The sequence below is a fragment of the Saimiri boliviensis genome, chromosome 14 (assembly GCF_048565385.1).
Source record: "Saimiri boliviensis isolate mSaiBol1 chromosome 14, mSaiBol1.pri, whole genome shotgun sequence".
Lineage (NCBI taxonomy): Eukaryota > Metazoa > Chordata > Mammalia > Primates > Cebidae > Saimiri > Saimiri boliviensis.
The window spans coordinates 42,545,166-42,563,286 of NC_133462.1; the positions used below are offsets into that span (position 1 = coordinate 42,545,166).

An 18,121-nucleotide genomic window follows, 5' to 3' on the forward strand; every position below is an offset into this window, starting at 1 on the left:
AGGTTGTAGTGAGCTGAGGTTGCACCACTGCACTCCAGCCTGGGTGACAGAGCAAGACTATGTCTAAAAAAAAAAAAAAAATAGAAAAAGTAGGGGGAAAGAGATAAGTTACAACAAGGAGAAGCAGGACTCGGCCCAGCCACAAACCCACTGAGGACAGAGGGCTGTTGGCCTAGGGGTGGCATCTGCAGGGGTGGAGGAGGCCATCGGGGCCCTCCCAGTTCCCCAGGCTGAGTAACGGCAGCACAGGACATAGAACACCCATTTTAGGCCTCATGCTGCAGCTTGGATTTAGTTACACACCGTGTGCAAAATGCGTCCTGGGTTCAAGCACATCCTGGCCGAACTGCCTCTCTACCATTTCTCCCTCCCCAGGGGATGGCAATTCCATCTGCCTCCCAAGGTGGTGGCAAAGGCGGAAGGAAGGGTTCAGGGCGGGGGCCTGGCACGTTCTGGGGACCCCGAACTGTGAGTCTTGTTTGATCCTAGGGACTTAGTCATCGCCAGGTCACGCTGGGTGGGGCGAGCGCTGCCCGCTGCCCGGCGCCTCCAGGTCAGGGTCAGGGCCTGGAGCAGGTGCTGGGTGAAGGACTGAGTCCACAGAGCCCACAGCTGCTGTGCCCTTGACCATACATGGGCATGAAGCTGCTGCGGTCACTATTAATAACCATGATGCCTGTGCCTGGGCCCAGGGTGACGGCCACTATAAAGCCAGGCCTGACAGCCCCAAGCGGCTCCTTCAGCCCCCGAGAACCTTAACCCCCCTGTTGTGAGACAAAAAGAAAAGTAAGTACAAAAACCATCTCCCCCGCCCCATTCCTGTGGTCAGCCTTGTGCAGAAAACGGGCTGCGCTCGGTGGCCGGAAGTCAGACACAGAACAGTGGTCAAACGAGCTCCCCCATCAAAGGACGTCTGAAGCACAGATCGGGGTGGTACCTACTTGTCCCAGGCGGTTTGGTGGCCTCCAGGACAGCCCAGGCCCATCCCTCTCTAAGGAGTAGGGAAGAGGGCTGTCGGGGGCGGGGGTGAGGAGGAGGAGGCGGTGGCAGGGACTGAGCTGTTGGGGGCTGGACCTGCTCACTGCTTCTCGTCTAAGGGGGGACAGAGCTGGGGATCCCGCCACAGGCCAGGCGACCCCAACAATGCATGTGTCTTGTGATGACGTGGCCACCTTAGTGGCTCCCTCAGTGGGGGAGGTGAATGGCAAGGACGTTGAAGTGGGGGCTCCCTCCCTCCGGCCCTCTCCCAACTCCCACCCCTGGCCATTCTGGGGTCTCCCGTCCCTCTCTGGGGCTTGAGGGTCCCTTTGAGGAGGACTTACAGGCTGGGTCCACAGTGAGCCCTGTGTGCACTGACTTCACCCCAAGGCGTCCGTGCTTCCAGAGCTGCCAGACCCCAGCCCGTCACCCCCTCCCCTACCTTGGAGGAGGCTGGGCTCATCCTCCCTGAAGCTCTGTGGTTTCTCAACCTCTCCTCGCTGAATGCTGCAGAGGCTTAAAGGGGGCATGGAGGAGACAAGGCCATTCCTTAGGAATCCACAGCTCCCTGAGAATGTTCAGGGTGGGTCCTGTCTGGCCCCTTCAGCCCACTTCTCCTGCAGGCCCTGGCTGGGGTCCCAGCTGGCCCCAGGGACACCACCTTAGGGGCCTGACAGCAGGGAGTCCGGGGCACCCAAACTCGGCCTCGGAGGTGACAGCTTTGGCCTCGGCGGGGCCCTGGGGTGGGGGCGGTGGCAGCGCCAGCGGAGTAACTGCTGATTAAGGGGCCAGCTGAGTGCTGCTTGATGTGAGTGGCAGATGCTTGGGGGTGGGGTGGGGGGTGCTTGAAATAGAGTTGGGGGGAGGCCGATAGGGAAGTCTCATCCCCCCACCTCCCAGGGCCTCTCTGCTTCCATCAGGGTGTCTCAGTCCCTGTATTCATGTGGCCAGCAGGACTTTTTGGGGACGGGCCCGAGGTCAGAGTCCCAGGGCTAGGCCGTCCCAGGGGAATGGTCAGAGCAGGATGTCAGGTTCTCTGTGGAAGGGACTGTCTGGCTGTGCACACACCCTCCAGAGTCTCCCAGACAGGGAGGGGGCTGCAGACTCGCTTCCTAATGCCCCTGCCAGGTGATTATCTTGTAATCCCAGCACTTTTGGAGGTCGAGATGGGAGGATCACTTGAGCCCAGGAGTTCAAGACCAGCCTGGGTAGCATAGTGAGATCCTGTCTCCACATAAAATTTAAAAATTAGGCTGGGTGCAGTGGCTCATTCCTGTAATGCTGGCACTTTGGGAGACTGAGGCAGGTGGATCAAAGGTCAGGAATTCGAGAGCAGCCTGGCCAACATAGTGAAACCTGTCTCTAGTAAAAATACAAAAATGAGTGAGGCATGGTGACATGTGTCTGTAATCCCAGCTACTCTGGAGTCTGAGGCAGGAGAATCGCTTTAACCAGGGAGGCAGAGGTTGTAGTGAGCTGAGATTGTGCCACTGCACTCCAGCCTGGGCAACAGAGCAAGACTCCATCTCAAAAAAAAAAGAAAAAGCGGGGTGTGGTGGCAAACACCTGTAGCCCCAGCTACTCGGGAGGCTGACGCAGGAGGCTTGCTTGAGCTCAAGACGTTGAGGCTGCAGTGAGCCACGTTGGTGCCACTGTACTCCAGCCTGAGTGACAGAGTGAGACCCTGCCTCAAAAACCCCCCGAAAGTTGCCTTCCCAATTGGAGAAGCAGGGCTCCATCAGAGTTCTGTCTGCCTGCCTCAGGCCCCGGGAACCCTGATACACCCCTCCCCGGCCCCTCAGAGGGAAAGCCCTCAGAAGCCCTGGACCAGGTACCCAACTGTGGGCACAAGACTCCCGCCCTCACGCTCACAAGGCCAGCTTGCTTGCTTCCCCCCCGCCCCCCCCCCCGAGATGGAGTTTCGCTCTTGTTATCTAGGCTGGAGTGAAATGGCACGATCTCGGCTCACCGCAACCTCCGCCTCCTGGGTTCAGGCAATTGTCCTGCCTCAGCCTCCTGAGTAGCTGGGATTACAGGCACGTGCCACCATGCCCAGCTAATTTTTTGTATTTTTAGTAGAGATGGGGTTTCACCATGTTCGCCAGGATGGTCTCGATCTCTTGACCTCGTGATCCACCCGCCTCGGCCTCCCAAAGTGCTGGGATTACAGGCTTGAGCCACCGCACCTGGCCAAGGCCAGCTTTCAACGAGGTCCTCTACCTTCCATAGACCCTGTGGACTCCCTGTCATCTGGGTCCTGCAGGGGTCAAGGAGGGAGGCCCCTGGGCAGGGGACTTTCAACAGAGCCAGGCTCCCCTCAGCCAAGTTGCCCACGCACTGGGAGTGACTTGGTTCGGAGAGGTATCAGCCACGGGACTGCACGGGGCCTGTCCTGAAAACTCAGTCCCTTGCTGGGCCCACGATGGGTACCTCAAGGGAGCAGGGCAGGATGATGATGATGATGATTTTTTGAGATGGAGTCTGGCTCTGTCACCCGGGCTGGAGTGCAGTGGCACAATCTCAGTTCACTGCAGCCTCCGCCTCCTGGGTTCAAGCGATTCTTCTGCCTCAGCCTCCTGAGTAGCTGGGACTACAGGTGTGCCCCACCATACCTGGCTAAGTTTTGTGTTTTTAGTAGAGATGGGGTTTCACCATGTTTAGCAGGCTGGTCTTGAACTCCTGACCTCAGGTGATCCACCGGCCTCGCCCTCCCAAAGTGCTTGGATTGCAGGCATGAGCCATCATGCCCGGCCTGACAGGATCTTAAACAGCACGATGGACACCAACAGGTTAAAAAAAACAGGACACAGTTTAATATTTAAGCCGCAGCGAGGTCACAGAGGTGTCTTGGAGCTGAGTCCAGGAGCCCGGGGATGCCCAGCTGGGAGTAGGGCCTCTACCTTCCTACGTACAGAACCCCTCAGAGGGAAACAGTCACACAGTGTCGGGCTGGGACACCGCAGGCCTGGCCGTTCTGTGGCCACATCCACGTCCGGGTCCCTGGGGCCTGGCTGGGCGAGCCTGGGCTGGGGCTGGGAGCTCTTCCTGGGAGCAGTTCAGCAGCGAGTTCTGAATGTCTTCCAGGACCTCACGGAACAGATTCTCTCGGGACTTCATGCCGTCCAGGTAGACTGCAATCAGAAAGGCCACGGTCAGGGCCGCCAGGAGGACAGGGACCAGAACACAAGGGGAAGAGTGGACGGCAGGGTCGGGAGGAAGGCGATGTGCAGAGCTGGGCTGCTGGAGTCAGTTTCCTGGACCAACGGCAAGAGGGACTGGGGACAAGACTCGGGGATGAACGTCGGGGTTTCCCAAAGGTCCTGAGTGCGGAGAACTGAAGGGTGTTTAGGATCATGGCAGGCACAGTGGCTCATGCCTGTAATCCCAGCACACTGGAAGACCGAGGTGGGGGTATCACCTGAGGTCAGGAGTTCGAGACCAGCCTGGCCAACATGGTGAAACCCCGCCTCTACTAAAAATACAAAAATTGGGGGCTGGGTGTGGTGGCTTACACCTGTAATCCCAACACTTTGGGAGGTTGAGGCGGGCGGATCACCTGAGGTCAGGAGTTCGAGACCAGCCTGGCCAACATGGGCAAACCTCTTCTCTACTAAAAATACAAAATTAGCCGGGTGTGGTGGCATGCGCCTGTAATCCCGGCTACTTGGGAGGCTGAAGCAGGAGAATGGCTTGAATCCAGGAGGCGAAAGTTGCGGTGAGCTGAGATTGCATCATTGCACTCCAGCCTGGGCAACAGAGCCAAACTCTGTCTTGGAAAAAAAAGATGGAGAGAGGCTGGGCTCAGGGTCCCTGCCAGCACGAGGCCTGGTCACGCTGAGGGGCTTACCTACTTCCACACCGTTGGCTTCCATCTCCTGCCTGTACTTCAGGTACATGGGCCACACGTGACCATCAAAGAGGCCGGGGGGATCGGGGACTGTGTAATTGCGGGTACTGCAGAGGAAGAAGGCAAGGACGGCTTAGAGCACTGAAGGGTGATGCCAACGGTATACCCTGGTGGGGGCCTGAAAGCTGTCACGGTCATGGACAGCTGATGAGCAAGGAGACCCTCAGTCAGAAGCCCCGGGCCGGAGGCTCCAACTCCTGACATGTTCACCCTGTGGAGATGCCCAGGGCAGGGGTGGTGTGGGCCATGCTATTCAGGCCTCAGGCTCTGGGCGCCTGGCACAGAGTTCCAGCCAGCTAAATGCCTGCTGCCTGCAGCGTTGGGTGGCCTGTGTCCAGTGGTATTTTCTTTTTCTTTTTTTTTTTTTTTGAGATGAGTCTTGCTCTGTCGTCCAGGCTAGACTGCAATGGCCCGATGTCAGCTCACAGCAACCTCTGCCTCCCAGGTTGAAGCCATTCTCTTGCTTAAATATCCCAAATAGGTGGGATTATAGGAGTCTGCCACCATGCCTTATTTTTATATTTTTAGTAGAGACGGGGTTTCACCATGTTGGCCAGGCTGGTCTTGAACTCTTTCCTTTAGGTGATCCACCCACCTAAGCATCCCAAAGTGCTGGGATTACAGGTGTGAGCCACCGTGCCTGACTGCCTTTTTTTTTTTTTTTTTTGAGACAAGAGTTTCGCTCTTGTTACCCAGGCTGGAGTGCAATGGCGTGATCTCGGCTCACTGCAACCTCCGCCTCCTGGGTTCAGGCAATTCTCCTGCCTCAGCCTCCTGAGTAGCTGGGATTACAGGCACGCGCCACCATGCCCAGCTGATTTTTTTGTATTTTTAGTAGAGGCGGGGTTTCACTATCTTGACCAGGATGGTCTCGATCTCTTGACCTCGTGATCCACCCACCTCAGCCTCCCAAAGTGCTGGGATTACAGGCTTGAGCCACCATGCCTGGCTGCCTTTTTTTTTTTTAAGACAAAGTTTCACTCTGTCAACTTGGAGGCTGGAGTGCAATGGTGCGATCTCGGCTCACTGCAACCTCTGCCTGTCAGGTTCAAGCGATTCTTCTGCCTCAGCTCCCCCAGTGGCTGGGATTACAGGTGCATGTCACCACACCTGGCTAATTTTTGTATTTTTAGTAGAGACAGGGTTTCCCCATCTTGGCCAGGCTGCTTTTGAACTCCTGACCTAAGGAGATCCGCCTGCTTCCGCCTCCCAAAGTGCTGGGATTACAGGCGGGAGCCACCACGACCGGCCCCCACTGGTATTTTCTTGGTTACTGCTGGTCCCACCTGGGAATTCAGGCCAGGGCCCTCGGGAGCCCATCGCACCCCGGACACCAAGCACACCTTCTCCTCCACTTGCACTCTTCATACGGGATGGTCAGGAAGTAGCAGCGGCTGTATAAGTTCACCAGGGGCCTGGACGGGGCGGGGGAGACACGGTCAGCACCCAGGAGCTTTCCTTCAGCTGCGGTCAAAATACCCAACCCCCCAGCCTTGGCTTTCAGAGGGTGGCAAGAGCAGGGGGTGGTCTGGGCCAGTGAGTTTAGGGGTCAGGGAGGGAAGTCACATTGGCCAACATCCCTGCAGCAGCCCCCCAGAAAATTGAATCATGCTTCTTCTCCAATGTGGACAGGCACGGAGAGACAGAATGTCTTGTTCAGGGTCTCACAGGGAGGCCCAAGGGCCCAGCCTAGGTTACTGGTCTGTCTGAGAAGGCTGAGGTTCTAGAAGAAAGACTCAGTTTCCCCAAGAAGTATGGCTGTTTGCCTGGCCCCCTTTTTTTTTTTTTGAAATGGAGTCCTGCCCTGTCACCCAGGCTGGAGTGCAGTGGCGAGATCTTGGCTCACTGCAACCTCCGCTCACTTGGTCCAAGCAATTCTCCTGGCTCAGCCTCCTGAGTAGCTGGGATTACAGATGCCCACCACCATGCATGGCTAATTTTTTTCTATTTTTAGTAGAGATGGGGTTTCATCTTCTTGGCCAGGCTGGTCTTGAACTCCTGACCTCAGGTGATCCATCCATGTCAGCCTCCTAAAGTGCTGGGATTACAGGTGTCAGCCACCTCGCCCGACCTTCTTTTTGTTTTTAGATAGGGTCTCACTCTATTGCCCAGGCTGGAGTGCAGTGGTGCAATTATAGCTTACTGCAGCATCTCCTGGGGCTCAAACCATCCTTCCACCTTAGCCTCCCAATATCAGGGACTACAGGCGCACACTACCGTGCCCAGGTATTTCCAGGTTTTTTTTTTTTTTTTTTTTTTTTTTTTTGAGAGAGAGTCTTACTCTGTTGCCCAGGTTGGAGTGCAGTGGCATGATCTCGGCTCATTGCAACCTCTGCCCTCCAGGTTCAAGTGATTCTCCTGCCTCAGCCTCCCAAGTAGGTGGGACTACAGGTGTGCACCACCATGTCTGGCTAATTTTTGTATTTTTAGAAGAGATGGGGTTTCACCATGTTGTCCAGGTTGGTCTTGAACTCCTGACCTCAGGTGATCCACCTGCCTCAGCATCCCAAAGTGCTGAACCATTGCACCCAGCTCCCAGACTTGGGTTGATTCTGGCTCTGCCCCCGACTCCTGCCTTTCTGTGACAGCTCCACCCCCAGGTCTCTGTCTGTTAAAACAAAGACATAGGCCAGGCACAATCGCTCATGCCTGTAATCCCAGCACTTTCGAAGGCTGAGGCAAGTGTATCACCTGAGGTCGTGAGTTCAAGACCAGCCTGACCAACATGGAGAAACCCCGTCTCTGCTAAAAACAAGATTAGCTGGGCATGGTGGCGGGCGTCTGTAATCCCAGCTACTTGGGAGGCTGAGGTAGGAGAATCGCTTGCACCCGGGAGGCGGAGGTTGCAGTGAGCAGAGATCTTGCCATTACAATCCAGCCTGGGTAATAGAGCCAGACTCCATCTCAAAAAAAAAAAAAAAAGAAAGATCACACCATTGCCCTTCACCCTGGGCAACAAAAGCAAAACTCCATCTCAAAAAAAAAAAAAAAAAGATGTGGCTAGACCTGCCCAGGGTGGGCCATGCCTGGGGCCTCTAATCCCATCCCCTCTGGGAAGATGCTCACTTGTAGCTGTAGAGCAGGAAGCCTTCCAGGAGGAGGATGTGGGTGTCTGAGGCCTCTGGCTGGACGCCGACCCCGTGGGCGCGGGCGAACTTCTGCGGGCTGCTCAGCCAGGCCTGCACAGTGTCCAGCATGGCTGCCATGTCCAGGGACTCCAGCACTGGGCAGAGAGAGAGCAGGTATTGCAGGAGGGTGGACCCCAGGGACAGAAGGGCTCGGGGGTCACACGGGTGCTGCCATTCTCCTTACCGTCCCACTGTTTGAAGCCGTCTTCCCCAACTGCTATTTGGTCTTGGGGCTGAAACAGAGGAGCCTGAACCTGGGGCTCAGTGCCCAGTCCTACCTCACCCCCGCCCTGGGTGATGGAATCTTAGGGGGTCCCTTGGTGGAGCTGCTGCTAATAGGGTCCGAGGTCCCTGAGGGGTGGGGGATTGGGGCTGGCCCTCAGATTCTTCCCTGATCATCTATCATCTAATTAGCCCTCACCCCCAACTATGCAGCGAGCCAGGCTCAGAGTCAATTTCCCAGATGGGAAAGGTGTCGGGGAGAGGAATAAAGGGTGTTTGCCAAGAAAGCCACAGCCGGCTGCCCTGCTGAGGAATGGTGATTTTCCCGTCTGTCTAATTTGGTTTCCCATCGTGGGGATGTCCAGTAAAAACGGGCTAGATACAAAATAGGTGCTCAGGAAATGAGAACGTGACACCCATCCCTCGCTCTCCTGGCCCAGTTTATCTCAGAGACTCCCCGGAGGGGTCAGGCAGGGAGCGGGTGCTCAGCCCACACGGGCACTGGGCAGTGGAGGGTGGGGCTTGCCAGGCCTGGCTGCCCACCCTGTGCCCCCTCCCGGCTCCACCTCCCCGGGCAAGGACGGCCACCTTGTAGAAGTCGTCCTGGTGGATCACGCAGCAGTTGGGCAGGGCTCCCAGCAGGCTGTCAGTCAGCGTGGTCTTGCCGCCGTTGGTCACACTGCAGAGAAAGCGTGTGTCTGAGGCTGCCCGGCCCCACCCCAGAGAAGGTCAGGGTCCTCAGAAGGGGGCCTGAGGTACAGCCTGGGCTTCCTGGGGCCTGTCCAGGTCTCAGGGTCTTCCTGCAAATGAGCTCCCAGGGTTTTTTCTTTTTTTCTTTTATTTTTGGAGACAGAATTTTGCTGTTGTTGCCCAGTCTAGAATGTGATGGTGTGATCTCGGCTCAACACAGCCTCTGCCTCCCGGTTTCAAGAGATTCTTCTGCCTCAGCCTCTCGAGTAGCTGGGATTACGGGCATGCACCACCGTGCTTGGCTAATTTTGTATTTTTTTTTTTTTTTGAGACGGAGTTTTGCTCTTGTTACCCAGGCTGGAGTGCAATGGCGCAATCTCGGCTCACCACAACCTCCGCCTCCTGGGTTCAGGCAATTCTCCTGCCTCAGCCTCCTGAATTTTGTATTTTTTTTTTTTTTTTTTTTTTTTTGAGACGCAGTTTCGCTCTTGTTACCCAGGCTGGAGTGCAATGGCGGGATCTCGGCTCACCGCAACCTCCGCCTCCCGGGTTCAGGCAATTCTCCTGCCTCAGCCTCCTGAGTAGCTGGGATTACAGGCACGTGCCACCATGCCCAGCTAATTTTTTGTATTTTTAGTAGAGACGGGGTTTCACCATGTTGACCAGGATGGTCTCAATCTCTCGACCTCGTGATCCACCCGCCTCGGCCTCCCAAAGTGCTGGGATTACAAGCTTGAGCCACCGCGCCTGGCCAAATTTTGTATTTTTATTAGAGATGGGGTTTCTCCATTTTGGTCAGTGGTCTCGAACCCCCTACCTCAGGTGATCCACCTGCCTTGGCCTCACAAAGTACTAGAATTGCAGGTGTGAGCCACCGTGCCTGGCCTTTTTTTTTTTTTTTTGAACAGAGTCTCGCTCTGTCGCCCAGGCTGGAGTATAGTGGCACGATCTTGGCTCACTGCAACCTCTGCCTCCTGAGTTCAAGCAGTTCTCTTGCCTCAGCTGCCTGAGTAGCTGGGGTCACAGGTACACACCACCATGCTTGGCTAATTTTTGTATTTTTAGTAGAGACGGGGTTTCACCATTTTGGCCAGGCTGGTCTTGAACTCCTGACCTCATGATCCGTCTGCCTCAGCCTCCCAAAGTGCTGGGATTACAGGTGTGAGCCACTGCGCCTGGCCCACCTATCTTTACAGATGAAGAAACTGAGACCCAAGCCTGATTTAGTCCCAGCAGGCCTTTAAAAAAAGACATTAGGCCGGGCGTGGTGGCTCACGCCTGTAATCCCAGCACTTTGGGAGGCCGAGGCGGGTGGATCACTAGGTCAAGAGATCGAGACCATCCTGGTTAACATGGTGAAACGCCGTCTCTACTAAAAATACAAAAAATTAGCTGGGCATGGTGACGTGTGCCTGTAATCCCAGCTACTCAGGAGGCTGAGACAGGAGAATTGCCTGAACCCAGGAAGCGGAGGTTGCGGTGAGCCGAGATCGCACCATTGCACTCCAGCCTGGGTAACAAGAGCGAAACTCCGTCTCAAAAAAAAAAAAAAAAAAAAAGACATTAAAAAAATCTCCGGTCCTGCATGGTGGCTCATGCCTGTAATCTCAGCACTTTGGGAGGCTGAGGCTGGAAGAGTGCTTGAGCTTAGTTCAGGACAAGCCTGGGCAACACAGTAAGACCCCATGTCTACAAAAAATTAAAAACTAGCCATGTGGGGTGGTACATGCCTGTAGTCCTAGCTACTCTGGAGGCTGAAATGGGAGGATGGTCTGAGCTTGGGAGTTTGAGGCTGCAGTGAGCTGTGATCACCGAACTGCAGTCCAGCCTGGGTGAGAGTGAAATCCTGTCTTTAAATACAAAAATACATAATATAAACAATTTTGGCCGAGCACAGTGGCTCACTGTGCCTGTAATCCCAGCACTTAGGGAGGCAGGCAGATCACCTGAGGTCAGGAGTTTGAGACCCAACATGGTGAAACCCCGTCTCTAGTAAAAATAAAAAGATTAGCCAGGCATGGTGGTGGGCACTTGTAATCTCAGCTCCTCAGGAGGCTGAGGCAGGAGAATCACTTGAACCCGGGAGGCGGAGGTTGCAGAGCAAGACTCCATCAAAAACAAAACAAGCAACCCCCACATTTTAAAAAAAGCACCAAAATGTTAAGTCAAGTGCAAATAGAGAAACAAACAAAAATATTTACTATAGACAAATTAGCAGTTTATTCTAAACCCTGGAGGCAGCAGTCAGCTTAGGGAAGCGTACACAACCTTGCTGGGAAACAAGAGAAAAAAGGAAAATGAAGGAAAAAAAAAAAAAGCATACAGGGACCAGGTTTGTCCTGGGCTGGCCAGGGAAAACCAGGCGTATGGTGACCCTGCGGCAGAGAGCACCAAGGCTCTCCCATCCTGCAGCTTACAAAGGACAGGCTGGCTCTCAGGGTCCTTCTGCAATCCAACATCTCATTCCCCCGGTGATCACTCTGGTAGGAATTTGGAGCATAAAGCTGGCTGTGGGACAAGGGAACCAGCAGCAGCCCTTAAAAAGGACTGATGGAGGCAAGTGGACCACAAGGTCAGGAGTTCGAAACCAGTCTGGTCAATATGGTGAAACCCCCGTCTCTACTAAAAATACGAAAATTAGCTGGATGTGGTGGTAGGCACCTGTAATCCCAGCTATTTGGGAGGCTGAGGCAGGAGAATCTCCTGAACTAAGGAGTCAGAGGTTGCAGTGAGCTGAGGTTGCACCATTGCACTCCAGCCTGGGTGACTTTGTCTAAAAAAAAAAAAAAAAAAAAAAATGAGGGGGCGGAGGGGAAGGAACTGATGGAAAAGAAGGCCCCGGTATTGACATGTCCAGAAGCCGGTTAGAAAATTACTGATACTGGTCAGGCATAGTGGCTCCCACCTGTAGTCCCAGCACTTTGGGAGGCCGGGACCTCCGGACCTCAAGTGATCCACCCGTCTCGGCCTCCCAAAGTGCTGGGATTCCAGGCCTGAGCCACTGCACGTGGCCTACTGATTTTCAGATTTTTTTTTTTTTTTTTGAGACGGAGTTTCACTCTTGTTACCCAGGCTGGAGTGCAATGGCGCGATCTCGGCTCACCGCAACCTCCGCCTCCTGGGTTCAGGCAATTCTCCTGCCTCAGCCTCCTGAGTAGCTGGGATTACAGGCACGCGCCACCATGCCCAGCTAATTTTTTGTATTTTTAGTAGAGACGGGGTTTCACCATGTTGACCAGGCTGGTCTCGATCTCTCGACCTCGTGATCCACCCGCCTCGGCCTCCCAAAGTGCTGGGATTACAGGCTTGAGCCACCACGCCCGGCGATTTTCAGATTTTTATGCTGAGTATGATTGAAGGGTGGTGGGAATCATTTCCATTTAAAAAATGAAAGATTGGGCTAAGCATCCAGCCCTCTCCCCACTGGGGGCACAGAGGCCCCCAGGACAGAAAACTCCTCCCTACACTCAGACCTTGGGCGTCAGGAGTTTGAGACCAGCCTGGCTGACATGGTGAAACCCTGTCTCTACTACAAATGCCAAAGTTAGCCAGGCATGGTGGCAGGTGCCTGTAGTCCCAGCTACACCAGAGGCTGAGGCAGGAGAATCGCTTGAACCCGGGAGGCGGAGGTTGCAGTGAGCCGAGATGGCGCCACTGCATTCCAGCCTGGATGACAGAGCGAGACTCCTCTCAACAACCACCACCACCCCCCTCAAAAAGCAAAAATTGGAAATTCAAGAGGGAGGCAGGCCAGCATTAGACCAAGCTCCCGTCCCTTCTGAGGCCGGGGTGTCAGCCCCACAAAGCCAGCCCTGTTTGTTACAGAGAGTTTAAATCTCCTCTAGCTTGAGGTCGTTTGAGAGAGGCTTCAAAGGCACAGTCATGGGGAGTGACATTTTGGGGACTCCACCCCACCTGCCCACGTGTTGGTCCCCAATTTAGCCACGACAGCCGGGAGGCGGGAGGAGGGTTCACCAGAGCTTTAATTCCCTATCCCTACGGATTTTTTTTTTTTTGAGATGCAGTATTGCCCTGTCACCCAGGCTGGAGTGCCCGATCTCGGCTCACTGCAGCCTCCACCTCCCCGATGCAAGCAGTTTTCCCACCTCAGCCTCCCCAGTAGCTGGGATTACAGGCATGCACCACCGTGCCAGGCTAATTTTTGTATTTTTAGTAGAGATGGGGTTTCACTGTTTTGGCCAGGCTGGTCTCAAACTCCTGACCTAAAGTGATCCACCCACCTTGGCCTCCCAAAGTGCCAGGATTCCAGGCCTGAGCCACGGTACCCGGCCTATTGATTTTGTTTTTTTTATGCTGAGTATAATTGGAGGATGGCGGGAATCATTTCCATTTCATTAAAAAATGAAAGATTGGGCTAAGCATCCAGCCCCTTCTCCAGTGGGGGCACAGAGGCCCCAGGACAAAAACTGCTCCCTACACTCAGACCTTGGGCGGCGGGCTGGTGACCTCAGGCGCCGGGTAGCCCTCCATTCATTCCTGGGCCTCCCCGCACCGGCGCTTACCCTCCGATGCCCACGATGAGCTTCATGCTGGTGCAGAGGGGCGGCGGGCACTTCCAAGGCAGCCCGGGCTGGGCGCGACCAGGCAGTGTGCTCCGGAGCGCGTCCCGGCTTCATTGAGAAAACCTGGCACCTTTATAGGTCTCGGCAGCCTGGAGGCCGCCACGGGAGAGGCGGCCCGTGGCAGGGGGGAGGGCGGGGGGGGGTCGTGGGGAGGAGGCTCCGGCACCTGTTCCCGCCCGCCGAATGGAAAGAGTGCTCCGGGCTGCCTTTTGCCTAAATTAGTCAGGAGCTGGCCGGGCAGGGGGCTGCCTCTTCCCTCCTCCCTTTCCCCACCTCCCTCCTCTTCCACTCTCTCCCCTCCTCCCCTTCTTCCTCCCTCCTCCCTCCTCTCCAGCCCCGCCCCCTGCCTTCCTGGCCGGAGAGTTCAGGTCAGCAGCCCCACACTTTCTCTTCCCTAAAAATATCCCACTCCCTGTGTCCTCTGGCCTGACCCTGACATTAAGACTGGTTCTCGCGGTGTCCAGGAAGAGAACTCAGCCACCCTGCTCCTAAAGCTGCCCTAGAGGCCGGGCCCTCCGGGAGCTTTCTTTTCCGAGGAGGTCAAGGCCAAGGTGGTCTTAAGATCCTTAACGGTGAATCACAAGATAGCTTGCCCTGGTGACAGACCAGAGCCCGGCCGCAAGATCTCAGCGTGACAGCAGGGGCCATTCATGGTGTGGCTGAAGTCACTTGACTGGGTGGGGGGACCAAGGGGAGGAATGACATGCGGTTACTCCTCCCTTTTACTGGTAAGTGGAAAACGTATTCTTTTATTACATTTTTATTTTATTTTATTTTATTTTATTTTATTTTATTTTATTTTATTATGAGGCAGAGTTTTTACCCTTTCACTCAGGCTGGTGTGCAGTGGCACCATCTCGGCTCACTGCAACCTCCACCTACTGGGTTCAAACGATTCTCCTGCCTCAACCTCCTGAAGTAGCTGGGATTATGGGAGGGCTCCATCACACCCAGCTGATTTTTGTGTTTTTAGTAGAGATCGGGTTTCACCGTGTTAGCCAGGCTGGTCTCAAACCCCTGACCTCAGGTGATCTGCCCGCCTCGACCTCCCAAAGTCCAAAGTGCTGGGATTACAGCACTTTGTAAACCACCACGTCTGGCCTACATTTTTTAATTTTTTTTAGACAGAATCTTGCTCTGTTGCCAGGCTGGAGTGCAATGGCGAGATCTCAGCTCACTGCAACCTCCGCCTCCGGGGTTCAAGCGATTCTCCTGCCTCAGCCTCCTGAGTAGCTGGGACTACAGGCATCTGCCACTACGCCCGGCTCATTTTTGTATTTTTAGTAGAGATGGGGTTTCACCATGTTAGACTAGTTTCAAACTCCTGACCTCAGGTGATCCACCTGCCTTGGCCTCCCAAAGTGCTTGGAATACAGACGTGAGCCACCATGGCTGGCCTACATTTTTTAATTTTTTGAGACAGGGTCCCGCTCTGTGGCCTGGTCTGGAGTGTGGTGGTGCGATCACAGCTCACTGTGGCCTCAACCTCTCAGACTCCAGTGATCTTTCTGCTTCAGCTTCCCAAGTAGCTGAGACTACAGGTTTGCATCACCACGCCTCACTTTTTAATTTCTGGTAGAGGTGGGGTCTTGCTATGTTGCCCAGGCTGGTCTTGAACTCCTGGCCTCAAGTGATAATTACCCTGCCTCGACCTCCCAAAGTGCTGGGATTACAGGCATGCGATGCCTTTCCCAGCTGGAAAATAATTTTTCTGATGCCTTTTTTTTTTTTCAGACGGAGTTTCGCTCTTGTTGCCTAGGCTGGAGTGCAATGGTGTGATCTTGGCTCACTGCAACCTCCACCTCCTGGGTTCGAGAGCAGTTCTCCAGCCTCAACCTCCTGATGGCTGGGACTACAGGCATGCGCCACCATGCCTGGCTAATTTTTGTATTTTTAGTAGAAATAGGGTTTTGCCATGTTGGACAGCATGGTCTCGATCTCTTGACCTTGTAATCTGCCCGCCTTGGCCTCCCAAAGTGCTGGGATTACATGCGTGAGGCACCAAACCTGGGCCTCATTTTTAAAAGATGAGGTCTTGTTACATTGCCTAGGCTAGTCTCGAACCCCTGGCCTCAAGTGATCTTTCCTCCTTGGCATCCCCAAGTGCTGGGATTACAGCCTTAAGCCACCACACCTGGCCAATGATTTACTTTGTGAGTCCTCTTTACAGAATTGTGAGCCTGGCCTTTATGAGCTCTTGTAAAATGGACTGGAAATCTTGGGATCTTCATGAGAAAAGCTCAGAAAAGCAGTCAGCCACAGGGTCTGTGGCTGTGTGGCAGGGTGGCTGTGTCTGTGGCCTGAGCTCCTCACGGCGCTCAAGCAGGCACCCTGCAGAGCCTGACCCCTGGGCTCACCTCTGACCCAGTTTCGATGGCAAGAATTTCCTGGGAGCCTCTTGGTGGGGCACGTGGCCCAGGACCTCAGGTGACAGTGACTTGCTCAGATAAAGGCCCTGGCAGGGCACCTCTGGGAGGGCTCCCTGTGCCAGTCCACCCCGGCGGGAAGGACAGGGAGGAGGCACAGGGGCTACAAATGCCTGCCAGACCCCAAGCAGTCTCAGGTCCCAGGGCGTTAATTAGCGACCTCATTGCTATGCGGTTCCTGATCCCGTTTACATAAAATGTCCGGGACTCGCCAATCCACAGGGGCAGGAAGGGGAGGCCTGGGTGCCAGGGGCTGGAGTGGGTAGGTGGGGATGATTGTTGCTACTGGGGATGGATTTACTTTTGGGGTAATGGAATATTCTGGAATTTGATAGAGGTGGTCTTTGCAAAACGTTGTGAAGGTACGAAGTACTGAAGAATATACTCTTAAAGGCCGGGCGTGGTGGCTCAAGCCTGTAATCCCAGCACTTTGGGAGGCCGAGGCGGGTGGATCACGAGGTCGAGAGATCGAGACCATCCTGGTCAACATGGTGAAACCCCGTCTCTACTAAAAATACAAAAAATTAGCTGGGCATGGTGGTGCGTGCCTGTAATCCCAGCTACGCAGGAGGCTGAGGCAGGAGACTTGCCTGAACCCAGGAGGCGGAGGTTGCGGTGAGCCGAGATCGCGACATTGCACTCCAGCCTGGGTAACAAGAGTGAAACTCCGTCTCAAAAAAAAAAAAAAAGAATATACTCTTAAAAATGGTTAATTCTGGGTGGATGCGGTGCTCACGCCTGTAATTCCAGCACTGTGGGAGGCCAAGGTGGGCAGGTCATGAGGTCAAGAGATCGAGACCATCCTGGTCAACATGGTGAAACCTCGTCTCTACTAAAAATACAAAAATTTTAGCTGGGCATGGTGGCACATGCCTGTAATCCCAGCTACTCAGGAGGCTGAGGCAGGAGAATTGCCTGAACCCAGGAGGCGGAGGTTGCGGTGAGCCGAGATTGTGCCACTGCACTCCAGCCTGGGTAACAGAGACTCCATCTCAAAAACAAAAAAAAACAAACAAAACCTTAATGAAAAGAAAGTGACCAGGTGACAAAGCCGTTAATGTAGTCCTGGGTTTTTCTGAAACACCGATGAAAGCTGATCTGGCCTCTGGGCCCTCTCCGGCTGCCCAGCTCTGTCTGCCCCAGGCCTTGTCCCCAAGGGTCATTCTGCTGGGGACACCCCTCCTTCCGCTGGCCTGGCTGATGGCTACTTGTATGTTGTTCTTCTGATCATAAAGGTCCCTTCCTCCTGGTCTCATCAAGGCCCCAGGTCCCTGGGTTGAGCCCCTCCACTTGGGCTGGAAGTGGTGTGAGGGACTAGACCGCCAGGGCCTCTAAATGAATGAAGGAGTGAAGGAGTGAGGTGTTCTTTTCTTTTCTTTTGGAGACAGAGTCTCCCTCTTTTACCCAGGCTGGAGTGCAGTGGCACGATCTCGGCTTGCTGCAACCTCCGCCCCACAGCTCTCCTGCCTCAGCCTCCCGAGTGGCTGGGATTACAGGTGTGCGCCACCATGCCTGGCTAATTTCAGTATTTTTAACGGAGACGGGGTTCCGCCATGTTGGCCAAGCTAGTGTCAAACTCCTGACCTCAAGTGATCCACTCGCCTTCGCCTCCCAAAGTGCTGGGATTACAGGCGTGAGCCACCGCGCCTGGCCTGCCACCAGAATTGAAAAAAAAAGCAAACCTCCCTTCTTGGTGATAGTTTATTTATTCCACCTAAAAATTCCCCCAAAGCTCGTGGAGATGATGTCTTCCTGTCACAACAGTCATCAATCCTAATCTCATTTCTGTTCTGAAAAACCACAAAACTCGTCGTTGGAGGGACGGGCGTGCTGACCGGGCTTTGGGGGAGGGTTTATGACGCATCCCATGTGTCACCAGAGGGAAATCCAACGTCCTTTTACGAGGAGGGTCAGGGTCCGTTGCGTTTTGGCCAAAACCACGGCCCCCACCCTGATACAAATCCATCGCCAAGCTGATCTGTGAGTGCTGTGGGTTGCCGCCCAGCTGGGAACGGTGGCCCTGGGTGTTCGAGCCTCATCACACCTGCCAACAGGTGGCCTCCCCGGGGGGAGGGGGGGCTCTTTTGCTCCAGAGGGTCCGCTGGGGCTGGGTTGGGGTCTTCAGTTTCGCCTGCCTGTTGTCTGTGACTGCTGGTGATCCAAAGGGGTGGGTGGGCCTCCGCCTAA

General features: G+C 54.7%; 1 protein-coding gene across 2 annotated transcripts; it reads right to left on the minus strand.

Moving 5' to 3' along the window:
* Positions 1-3,768: 3,768 nt before the first annotated feature.
* NMRK2 (nicotinamide riboside kinase 2) lies at positions 3,769-13,647 on the minus strand. 2 transcript variants are annotated; one of them, XM_010349461.3, is made up of 7 exons: positions 13,449-13,647; positions 8,824-8,914; positions 8,198-8,261; positions 7,952-8,108; positions 6,229-6,300; positions 4,826-4,932; positions 3,769-4,109 (listed from the first exon to the last, which is right to left on the minus strand). In XM_010349461.3, the coding sequence occupies exons 1-7, from the start codon at positions 13,472-13,474 to the stop codon at positions 3,913-3,915; spliced, it is 714 nt and encodes a 237-aa protein (XP_010347763.1). In that variant the 5' UTR covers positions 13,475-13,647; the 3' UTR covers positions 3,769-3,912. The 2 variants fall into 2 exon arrangements, with proteins under 2 accessions (XP_010347763.1, XP_003938854.1); XM_003938805.4 differs by having other exon boundaries at positions 8,198-8,246; positions 13,449-13,645.
* Between the last annotated feature and the right edge of the window lie 4,474 nt (positions 13,648-18,121).